The sequence below is a fragment of the Adelges cooleyi genome, unplaced genomic scaffold (assembly GCF_023614345.1).
Source record: "Adelges cooleyi isolate 19-005CV unplaced genomic scaffold, UGA_ACOO_1.1 ACOO_flye_CR_arks_rails_tigmint_CR_PRNA_308, whole genome shotgun sequence".
Classification (NCBI taxonomy): Eukaryota; Metazoa; Arthropoda; class Insecta; order Hemiptera; family Adelgidae; genus Adelges; species Adelges cooleyi.
In genome coordinates, this window is record NW_026095979.1 from 617091 (window position 1) to 630160 (window position 13070).

A 13070-nucleotide genomic window follows, 5' to 3' on the forward strand; every position below is an offset into this window, starting at 1 on the left:
AAATTCAACTTTTTTTTTTTTTTTTTTACTTAAGTTCTTTCCGGATGATTAAAATTGAGAACTGATATTAAATTCGTAATCACCGACCCAAAAAACATATAATTTGACCACTTTTGATGTCTTTTACACAAAAATCCAGAAAAATGTTTTAGCTTCGATGCAAAGCGAGAAGGTATTGGTTTTACTCTGATGTGGGCTTTTTTTTTCGCTGTATACACTGTAACTTTTTTAATACTTGACCAATTCCTTCGAATAGCAACTCTATAAATCACAAATTTTGTCTAGTTTGTACTTTGGGGGGGTAAAAGTTGAAAAAATTTAAGTCTTCACAGACGAAAGTTGAAAAAACAAAAAAAAAACCGTACGAGTTTTTAAGTTAGAACTTTTACTGGCTATAGTATTAAGAAAAAGAGTCGGATCGAGTTGAAATGTTTAAAAAATATTTATTTGGTAAGCCCGCGCACGTCAGTTTTGTCAAATTCAAAATATACCCATTTCCCGCCCCCCTAGGGGGGGTACAAGTTTTTTTGTTTTTCGGGGTTTTTAGCCGTAATTTTAAAACTTTTGGGTTGAAAATTTGCCAGTAGTCGGAACTCATATGTACCCATAACATATTAAACGGGAAAAAAATTCGGCACTACAGTTTTTTTTTAATTGCCGGGAAACTGTGTTTTCGCAGATTATGTATATTTTAACAAAAACACTTAAAATCTTTAAAAAAAATTGATCAAATCATTAAAACAATTTTATTTATATCTATGCAGAATGATACTATTAGGTTTTGTGCTCAAGTACCACTCTTGACTTAAAGTTTACACAAATTCAACTTTTTTTTTTTTTTTTTACTTAAGTTCTTTCCGGATGATTAAAATTGAGAACTGATATTAAATTCGTAATCACCGACCCAAAAAACATATAATTTGACCACTTTTGATGTCTTTTACACAAAAATCCAGAAAAATGTTTTAGCTTCGATGCAAAGCGAGAAGGTATTGGTTTTACTCTGATGTGGGCTTTTTTTTTCGCTGTATACACTGTAACTTTTTTAATACTTGACCAATTCCTTCGAATAGCAACTCTATAAATCACAAATTTTGTCTAGTTTGTACTTTGGGGGGGTAAAAGTTGAAAAAATTTAAGTCTTCACAGACGAAAGTTGAAAAAACAAAAAAAAAACCGTACGAGTTTTTAAGTTAGAACTTTTACTGGCTATAGTATTAAGAAAAAGAGTCGGATCGAGTTGAAATGTTTAAAAAATATTTATTTGGTAAGCCCGCGCACGTCAGTTTTGTCAAATTCAAAATATACCCATTTCCCGCCCCCCTAGGGGGGGTACAAGTTTTTTTGTTTTTCGGGGTTTTTAGCCGTAATTTTAAAACTTTTGGGTTGAAAATTTGCCAGTAGTCGGAACTCATATGTACCCATAACATATTAAACGGGAAAAAAATTCGGCACTACAGTTTTTTTTTAATTGCCGGGAAACTGTGTTTTCGCAGATTATGTATATTTTAACAAAAACACTTAAAATCTTTAAAAAAAATTGATCAAATCATTAAAACAATTTTATTTATATCTATGCAGAATGATACTATTAGGTTTTGTGCTCAAGTACCACTCTTGACTTAAAGTTTACACAAATTCAACTTTTTTTTTTTTTTTTTACTTAAGTTCTTTCCGGATGATTAAAATTGAGAACTGATATTAAATTCGTAATCACCGACCCAAAAAACATATAATTTGACCACTTTTGATGTCTTTTACACAAAAATCCAGAAAAATGTTTTAGCTTCGATGCAAAGCGAGAAGGTATTGGTTTTACTCTGATGTGGGCTTTTTTTTTCGCTGTATACACTGTAACTTTTTTAATACTTGACCAATTCCTTCGAATAGCAACTCTATAAATCACAAATTTTGTCTAGTTTGTACTTTGGGGGGTAAAAGTTGAAAAAATTTAAGTCTTCACAGACGAAAGTTGAAAAAACAAAAAAAAAACCGTACGAGTTTTTAAGTTAGAACTTTTACTGGCTATAGTATTAAGAAAAAGAGTCGGATCGAGTTGAAATGTTTAAAAAATATTTATTTGGTAAGCCCGCGCACGTCAGTTTTGTCAAATTCAAAATATACCCATTTCCCGCCCCCCTAGGGGGGGTACAAGTTTTTTTGTTTTTCGGGGTTTTTAGCCGTAATTTTAAAACTTTTGGGTTGAAAATTTGCCAGTAGTCGGAACTCATATGTACCCATAACATATTAAACGGGAAAAAAATTCGGCACTACAGTTTTTTTTTAATTGCCGGGAAACTGTGTTTTCGCAGATTATGTATATTTTAACAAAAACACTTAAAATCTTTAAAAAAAATTGATCAAATCATTAAAACAATTTTATTTATATCTATGCAGAATGATACTATTAGGTTTTGTGCTCAAGTACCACTCTTGACTTAAAGTTTACACAAATTCAACTTTTTTTTTTTTTTTTTACTTAAGTTCTTTCCGGATGATTAAAATTGAGAACTGATATTAAATTCGTAATCACCGACCCAAAAAACATATAATTTGACCACTTTTGATGTCTTTTACACAAAAATCCAGAAAAATGTTTTAGCTTCGATGCAAAGCGAGAAGGTATTGGTTTTACTCTGATGTGGGCTTTTTTTTTCGCTGTATACACTGTAACTTTTTTAATACTTGACCAATTCCTTCGAATAGCAACTCTATAAATCACAAATTTTGTCTAGTTTGTACTTTGGGGGGGTAAAAGTTGAAAAAATTTAAGTCTTCACAGACGAAAGTTGAAAAAACAAAAAAAAAACCGTACGAGTTTTTAAGTTAGAACTTTTACTGGCTATAGTATTAAGAAAAAGAGTCGGATCGAGTTGAAATGTTTAAAAAATATTTATTTGGTAAGCCCGCGCACGTCAGTTTTGTCAAATTCAAAATATACCCATTTCCCGCCCCCCTAGGGGGGGTACAAGTTTTTTTGTTTTTCGGGGTTTTTAGCCGTAATTTTAAAACTTTTGGGTTGAAAATTTGCCAGTAGTCGGAACTCATATGTACCCATAACATATTAAACGGGAAAAAAATTCGGCACTACAGTTTTTTTTTAATTGCCGGGAAACTGTGTTTTCGCAGATTATGTATATTTTAACAAAAACACTTAAAATCTTTAAAAAAAATTGATCAAATCATTAAAACAATTTTATTTATATCTATGCAGAATGATACTATTAGGTTTTGTGCTCAAGTACCACTCTTGACTTAAAGTTTACACAAATTCAACTTTTTTTTTTTTTTTTTACTTAAGTTCTTTCCGGATGATTAAAATTGAGAACTGATATTAAATTCGTAATCACCGACCCAAAAAACATATAATTTGACCACTTTTGATGTCTTTTACACAAAAATCCAGAAAAATGTTTTAGCTTCGATGCAAAGCGAGAAGGTATTGGTTTTACTCTGATGTGGGCTTTTTTTTTCGCTGTATACACTGTAACTTTTTTAATACTTGACCAATTCCTTCGAATAGCAACTCTATAAATCACAAATTTTGTCTAGTTTGTACTTTGGGGGGGTAAAAGTTGAAAAAATTTAAGTCTTCACAGACGAAAGTTGAAAAAACAAAAAAAAAAACCGTACGAGTTTTTAAGTTAGAACTTTTACTGGCTATAGTATTAAGAAAAAGAGTCGGATCGAGTTGAAATGTTTAAAAAATATTTATTTGGTAAGCCCGCGCACGTCAGTTTTGTCAAATTCAAAATATACCCATTTCCCGCCCCCCTAGGGGGGGTACAAGTTTTTTTGTTTTTCGGGGTTTTTAGCCGTAATTTTAAAACTTTTGGGTTGAAAATTTGCCAGTAGTCGGAACTCATATGTACCCATAACATATTAAACGGGAAAAAAATTCGGCACTACAGTTTTTTTTTAATTGCCGGGAAACTGTGTTTTCGCAGATTATGTATATTTTAACAAAAACACTTAAAATCTTTAAAAAAAATTGATCAAATCATTAAAACAATTTTATTTATATCTATGCAGAATGATACTATTAGGTTTTGTGCTCAAGTACCACTCTTGACTTAAAGTTTACACAAATTCAACTTTTTTTTTTTTTTTTTTTTTAACTAAAAACCCAGTGTACCAGATGTGAGAAACGAACAGACACTAAAAACTATCAGTTGGTAACGTCTATCCGTGTTAGATTAGGTTAGGGTCCATGATCGGTATCATAATATTGTGTTTATTACATGATATCATAGGCGACTAAATCGTGTAACTGATTATAGTAGACACTCGATTTATTGGGAAAAAAACCTATCCGTGTACTTATTAAGACATTTAATGATTCTGATACGACAAAACCACTGTCGTTATCTCGTTATTTTATAGCCTGCGTTATATAACCTTACCGAAGGTTAACTATGAGTATTTAATGTCCAACTACCTGCAAATAATGAAGAGGACTGTTGTTTTTTGGATTCAGATTAAGTGTTGGTTTTTATGCAGTATACCGCCTCAAAATGTTTTTTTTATTACACAATTTTTTTAAAGGAAAACTTATGTTTTGTATATTGTTATACTGTTATTCATTTAAAGAGATTCACGCTTGATTGTTTAAATTGTCTAATATTAGATAATCTGCTTCGTGCTAATTTTATTTTTTTAGTTTATCAACTTGTAGCTCTAATTTTGTAAAAAATATTTCATTATTTTATTACTATGTACCATTACTATTAAGATAAATTTTAATAATAATTAAGTCATATATGATAATACTTTATTTTGTGACTAGATCAAATCTCGTGAACATTTAACATCATGATACTGCTCCTATGCTATTATTAAAAAAACACAATTTTTAAAAACTCCATAATAGGTTATTGTTAAATAACAGGCAACAGCCGACCGCTAGTGGCTATACATGTTAGTAATATTTAACTAATAAGTAATAAATGTAGGTAAAATTTATTGTTTTCTCCATCACAGTACCAGTATACGATTTATTTTAATTTAAATGTAAGAAAATCGATTTTTCTTTAGAAAATAACAAGATATTAATATACAGGATGAGGCAGTAAAACGGAGATTTTCTAATGTATTGAAATGGTAAAAACCCGTTTCACTATCCCACCCTTTACATTTTAAGGATCTATGAAAAGGTTTTTTTAGTTGCATTTTATTTTGTACATTGTCAATCTAGTAAAATAGAAGTATAATATAGCTTTGAAATAATATAATCTGTGAAGTATAAATAGTTGGTTTGAGATTGCTTTAATGGAAGTATATAATACATAAATATTAATTTTATTGAGAATAAGCGATTATAATTCAAACTATGGAGTACAAACGATTGAAACATGAATCGTCGACCATTCCAACAAAATATAACAAGACATTGTATATGTGTTATTTGGTCCACTAAGTTTTTGCAAAAAAAAAAAAACCAGTACAGTGGGGTCAAGGCATAGTGGGGACGGAGCATAGTTGGGTCGGGGCATATTGGGGACGGGGAGGTCACAGGTTTACAGGAATTTTTAAATCTGAAAGTGATAAAATCACTTTCGAAAAAACGCTTCGATGCAAATCGGTAGTTAGTATTTTCAAGCCAGTACAGTCCAAACCAAGCACAGTATAAACCAGCAAAGTTAGAAAGTTTTAAATGAAGGTTCTGTATTTACAAATGAGCATCAAAGCGTTTATTTGAAAGCGATTTTATTCAATTTTATCACTTTTATTTATAATTATTCTTGTAGACCTGTGACCACTCCGTTTCCTCATTGCTTTGATTACATTATGCCAATACTCTACTGTACTAGTCCTCTCGGATAAAATCGCTTTTAAATAAACGCTTTGATGCTCATTTGTAAATACAGAACCTTCATTTAAAACTTTCTAACTTTGCTGGTTTATACTGTGCTTGGTTTGGACTGTACTGGCTTGAAAATACTAACTACCGATTTGCATCGAAGCGTTTTTTCGAAAGTGATTTTATCACTTTCAGATTTAAAAATTCCTGTAAACCTGTGACCTCCCCGTCCCCAATATGCCCCGACCCAACTATGCTCCGTCCCCACTATGCCCCGACCCCACTGTACTGGTTTTTTTTTTTTTGCAAAAACTTAGTGGACCAAATAACACATATACAATGTCTTGTTATATTTTGTTGGAATGGTCGACGATTCATGTTTCAATCGTTTTTTTTATATAGTAGGAATAAGATATCAAAAAAGTACGTCGACCGATCTCAAGTAAATTTCATGACAAATTCAAATCTGTTTTTATATTACTTATCGGATTACTGGTTGAGCCTGTGCGATGGAACAAACATTGTATGTTATATTGACTAAAATGGCTTTTACTCATAGACAAAATGATTTAAATTAAAAAAATACCTTGAAGCTTATACAAATTAACCGGTCAGTACATGTTAACATAAAAATTAAATATTAATAAAACATGTTTTTATGATATTTCAAATAACAATAAAAAATAATACAAAAATGTAATAATATTTATGATCATACAATATTAATTGTTCCTAAATGCTCTATTTTATATTCGAATTAGGTAAAAGTTTTTTTTTATATTTTCAGATTTCACCAACTACACAATTGAATTCCTAAACTATTAACGTTCATAGCATATTCACACAGAAGCGTGATGTCAAGTTTTTAGTAAACAGTACAAAATCAAATACGATCAAAGTAAATTAGACTAATAATAATTTTATTACATTTCTGCTTTTAACAGACATTTATAATTTGTAAATTTGTTATACAAACAAAATTATTTGCTAAAGATGTTTCTAGTGTTTGAAGCAGTAATACGTTACCAATGTAAATAGTTATTTCTAGCAATCGAATAATTTAGCTACACTATTACAATTCCATTTTGATCAATTCGACTTATGTAGTAAAACTTTTTTAAAATGATAGCACACAACTGTATTTTTTTGTCATTATATTTAATACTAATAGTCAACTTTGTAATGATTGAATCAACAAAAAAAGTAAGCATAATTTATTTTTCACAATCTTAAAATTTCGTTTTTACATATATAAATTAAGATGTTCTAAATTTTTGCAGTTTATAATAGTATATAGGTTTATTATATATATATATATGTATGAAAACATATTGTTCACTCAAAGCTATACCAAAAAGCTTGAAATTAAGCATCTATGTTCGGTCCTTCAAAACCAATGTAATTGTCTGTAAGAAACTTGTCTTTAAACGTGCATGAAGATTTCCACTTTTATATTTAAATGTACAAAGTGATTCAGAAAATATTTTTCAAAATATTCACCGTATAATTTTCCCTAAGAAGCTACAGCATCATATTAACCTAAAAAATAAATTTAAAAAGGGATTATCTCCGAGTAACCCAGTACAGTGGAGTAGATACATAATGGGATCAAATCGTAGTTGGACAGAGAAGTCACAGGTCTACAGGAATTATTATTAATAAAAGTAATAAAACCACTTAAAAATAAACGCCTTGATGATATTTTGTAAACCCTGCACCTCACTTTAATATTTTCTTACTGTGTTGGATTATACTGAACACGGTTTGGACTTTACTAGTTTGAAAATACATAATTCCTCTAAACATATGACCTCTCTGACCTCACTATGCCCTGACACCACTGTACTGGCTTTGTAAATTATTTGTTTTTTTTTTAATTGCATTAAAATATACGAAGAAAATTAAAATTAAAAGTTGATTTGATAAAAAAACAAAACAATAAAATGAAAATCACGTGGTTCTTTTTCAAATTATTTAACATTTGTTATTATTGAGCTAAATATTGCTCTCTTTTTAATCAAGACCTAAACATAACCGGTTTATTTGACATAACTCCCGTCGCGGTCAGTTATCGCTCGTTACAGTGAAGTTACAGTGAACATGGACACAAACAAATCTCACATCATTATAAAACTATTAGCATCAAAGCTAAAATTAAAAAAAAAATAATACGTTTATTGGAAAACAATAACATAAATGGATAAATGGAAAAGTCTCTGAGTTCTATTAACAGCTGTTAGTAATTTTTTTTAATATTGATACCCTGTTAATGAATTATAAATGTACCAAAAAACATTTTAAGCCTGTATGTGTATATAAAACTTACAAAGTAAAGTAGGGTTGGTTGGGTACGTTTTTTTATATTTTAACAGCTTACGTACGAGTCCGCAACACCACGGGATACAGTTTTATGAATCGTTCCGCGAACGCCTCGAAACCACTTGAAATATTTTTCGTTGCTAACCGTGATCAATTTATTGCCAAAACATTCACTGAGTTATTTTGAATCAATTTAACCATTCATTCAAGTTTGTTCGTTGTGAAAACAACACATAATTAAAAAAAATTGACATCCCCATCCCCACCTTCATCCCCAGCGTTACATAACATTATATGGGTGTAGAGATGGAGATGGGTATAGAGATGAGAATGGGAATGTTAAATTTTTTGAGTTATGTGTTGTTTTCACAATGAATAAACTTGAATAAATGGTTACATAGATTCAAAATAACCAAGTGAATGTTTTGCCAATAAATTGACCACGGTTAGCAACGAAAAATAATTCAAGTGGTAACAAGGCGTTCGCGGAACGACACATAAAAATTTAACCCGTGGTGTTGCGGCCTCGTACGCAAGCAAATATAATTTTCGGTTATGAGTCAGAGCAAAGACACAAAAATGTCAAAAGCAAAATATGTATAATATTTATAAATAAGTACATACATTTTTTATAGGTTTCGCCGCCATATTACGTCAGTCGAACATACTCCCTTTTCTACGTTAATACAGTGAATACATTGAAAACCTACAACCAGCAAGAAATAAAATTTAACGAAAAAGAAATTACAACTTTGCAAACCCCTGTTCAGACCCTTAACGACACTAAAGGCCGCAATATTGTGTTTGATAAATTTTACAAGAAAATCGAAGACATTAAATGTACTTGCTCATTAATCATAAAATCAAAACTGGTGCACTTGACAAATATTCTGGAAGGCTTGCGAAGAGGCGGAACTATCGAAGTTGCACTAGATGAACTTAACGTATTAAAAGAAGAAGCTGGTTTTATGGTTCTGCTGTTTGAAAAGGCCAAAGGCAAAGCGGGTAAATGGTTTTGGAGTTATTATTTCAAAATCATGGCAATGATTGAATATGAGAGCAACAAAAATTTCTTCAGGGAAACTCCTTTCGAAGAAGAGGAATTACAAAGCGATATTACAAATTATATAGAATACTGCAAGAATAACAAATATTTTCCCAAAAATAAACCACAGGATGATTTGGTGTCGAAAAATCCCAATGTACCAATTAACATCTTTAAAGTTCTGCAAAGGTCTGTAATTATTGGTGTACATTATGCTGACATCATGCAGCACATTTCGATCGAATATTTGTATCTAAAACCATTATGGGATGAACACGAATTACTGTTTGCAAAAATAACAGGCTCAGTCGTAGAATGGAGGCCAACGATAAGACGCCACGCCGCCGAAGTGAATAAAACTAAGGAATTCATTGAAAACCGCGAATGGATATCGAAGCCGTTTGGCCACCTTACTTACCACAAGTTGATTCAACAAATCATCAGTGTGAGGATGTACACTTGTCTGTGGGTAATGTTAGTAATGTTCAACAAAGAAATGCCTAAAATGGATCTGTTGCATTTAAAACTTTTGTACATGGAGTCAATGCGAACAATTGACACGGGACCCGAATTCATGCCATATACCGACACTTTTTATTCTGATGTAGTAGCAGAGTTTCGTTATGCAATGAAAGACAACCAAAACGTCTTTGATAGCATTATTACTAGGATATCCGCAAGAGTTAAAGAAATTTCAGTTGAGTTGAATGGCTGTAATTCAAATGGAAGTGATTGGATCAGTATTGACATAAAAGAACCGTTGACTTATGCTATGATATTGGAATTTCTTGGAGAATTTAGGCATTTCTTTAATCTGTTAAAAGAAAAGATAAAAGCTGTTAACTATGAGCTTGCATTAAGTATGGCGGTCGAAGGAAATTGATATTTTTGAGTATAACGGAAAACCCATTTATGCTAGATTCCACTAATGGTACAGTAGGTCGTAAAAATTTGGCCTTTTTCGTTTCTACTAAATTCCCAAAAAATCGTTTTCGCGTCTTTTATTATTTTAATTACTTTTTATTTTAAAATGTGTCCAAGTACATTATCCTAATGTTTTTTTTATATATAATTTTATCTAACACACAAATCGTATTATCTATTAAACATAACAAATATTTTGGTATTGTAGAGTCCACAAAAAAAATTGTGGACTTTAAGAAATTTATATTGAGAAGGAAAAATAAATTCTTTATAAGTAATCCGTCTTGTATGTAGTATAAGGCTTTTAACGTTTTTCTGAAAGACTCAAAAATAATTTAATGACTATCTGTAATAACACAGTCAAATTAATATAACTATATCTTTGCTCTAAATTATTTTTTTTCTCTATCTTATCGATTCATGACCAGATATTTAAATAGTTTTGCACTGTAAGATTGTTATTTTATAATTTACATATGAAACATTTGGTAACTTTATGAATAACAAACTAATTTTTAACTGCTGCATTTTTATTTTGCTTAATTTTTGTTATATGTAAAACATTGGAAGCAGTATGATGACGGAAATGTACTCAAATTGGTTTGGGTTCATTCAGCCATGGTCGTATAGAATATTTTTAGTTTTTTTTTATTCTTCTTTTTTATAGTATCTTTTACCATCAAACAAATTTACTAAAAATCAGTTTCTTAAGTTAAATAGAAAATGCATGAAAGGTTAAAATTCAATAAAAACCACATCATTGTATAAACATTTCTTTCTTAGCTGCGCATTGGAGCTAATAAATTACGAACACTTTGAACATGATTAAATCATGGTTTGATAATAATCTGGTAGAACTTAATTCAAATACAACATGTTTCGTCAATATTATATTACTAAACAGTCCGATAATAACAATAATATTTTCTTAATGTACATAATAATGATTGTGTTGAATATTATAGAGAAGGATGTATTAAAAATGGAAAGATTATTAAAACAATAGGCCGTACATCTATAAATCTAGTCGACACGGTGAAATATTTGATAAATACTATCGATTCTAACTTTAAATGGCAACAACGTATTATAAACACGGCTAAAAAGAGTAGACTACTATTTTATAAATTTAAAACTTATTGTGCCATAATATCTAATAAAACCTAGCTACTCTGTCAGCTCCCGGAGACGTTTGAATTGTCCTCTCTTGATCTTGCAATAAACTGTGAGACACAAGTACTTAAGCACATGTAATTGTTGATGAAAACAAAATAAGTGAAATTGCATTAATTGTTAATGCAAGAGCATAATAGGTATAGGACATAGGAATCATCAAAGCATAATTTGGTTTTTAATTGTAAACGTGTAAGTAAATAGTTACCTACACAAGGAAGTGTCAGATTTGTAAAATGTATGGTTTTTATTTTCAACTATACAAAAATAAGTTTGTATTATTTGAACATCCGTCTTGTAGTAACTATACGTTTAAACCCGTATTATTATAGCCCACCGAGTATAAAATCATCAATAGTAATTTTATTACAGTAACTGAACGTTTATTATACTGGTTTTTCTATGTTTGCACAAAATCTTTCAACTTTTTCACTACCCTCATTTTATTACAGCTTAAAACATTTCTAAAACAATAAGAGAGTAATATATTTTTTTTTTTTAAGTAGGGGACTGAAGAACCGTATATGTACTAAAATGCTTATCTGTGTATATATTATAGAATCTATAATAGAATTAGTGTATGAACATATCGAAAATAAATAATACAATTATCTAGATATTACAAAGAAGTACTTACAAAGTTTGCCAGTGGAAATTAATTTATGACTACATGAGAGTGGGTGATATTCGAATGCTTTCTTAAATTGAGAATGTACAAAATCTGCCCTTTTAATTATATCTATTTTTAGGATTGTTAATGAATAAATTGTCAATAGTCGAATCAAATCCTATCTTTCGCTCAGCGTTAGTTTTATTCATATCCTAAACATTAGAAAAATGATTGAGTGACACGAATTTGAACTCAGATTTATCATAGCATATTGAGTACTCGTTAAGCGCTCGACCCTGCTTTTAGTGGATGAAATTGATTGAGTTTTATAACTTAATTAGATTATTTCAATTTATAATCAAACATATTTTATTTTACCCAGCTATTAAACAAGAAGAGTTTTTAACGCTCAATATTTTAACGCTTTCTTGATTTAATTTTTTAATTTCAGTTTTTTTTTATTGATTTTTAAAATGTATCAAAAACAATATTTTATGCGGTTGATATGCATAACCACGTGTTCCTAAGGTAATTTTTGAATACCTTGAAACCAATTTCACCAAATACACAAGATACCAACATTATTACGGGTTATAATACATTCATATAATAATATAACGTCATGTTTTTAGTATAAAATCGAATATAAGCAAACTAGTCTATATTCTTTTTGTCTAAGTGTCTGGGTTTTACCAGATAATTACAATTTGTGGTTACGTTATTCAAACTAAATTATTTGATAAAGATGTTTTGAGTGACTGAACCAATAATAGGTTTCCAATTTAAAATATTATTTCCAGCGCTCGAATAACTTGGCTACAATATTTTAATTCTATTTTGACTAATTCCACGTATGTAGTAAAACTATTTAAAAATGATCACTCACTACTGTATTGTTTTGTTATTACATATTATATTGACGGTCAACTTTATAATGATTGAATCAACAAACAAAGTAAGCATTATTTATTTTCCGATATCTTAAAAGATAGTTTTTACACACTTATTATTTATAAAGTCCTAAAAATGTTGATTGATACTACCAACTGGTCCAAATTTTAGCTAACATACCAACCCCCATTTATATTATATTATATAAATGTATAATTTAATAAGTTTATAATATATTGTTTTAAAAGTTGACAGGTGTCAGGAATTTACTAAAAAAGAGAATTATGTATACAGGGTGGCCCACGAAG

At 29.9% G+C, this 13070-nt stretch overlaps 1 protein-coding gene across 1 annotated transcript; it reads left to right on the plus strand.

Annotated features, from left to right (window-relative positions):
• Positions 1-6859: 6859 nt before the first annotated feature.
• Positions 6860-10784, plus strand: LOC126839830 (uncharacterized). Its single transcript, XM_050575250.1, has 2 exons — positions 6860-7003; positions 8755-10784. The coding sequence occupies exons 1-2, from the start codon at positions 6923-6925 to the stop codon at positions 10045-10047; spliced, it is 1374 nt and encodes a 457-aa protein (XP_050431207.1). The 5' UTR covers positions 6860-6922; the 3' UTR covers positions 10048-10784.
• Positions 10785-13070: the final 2286 nt, after the last annotated feature.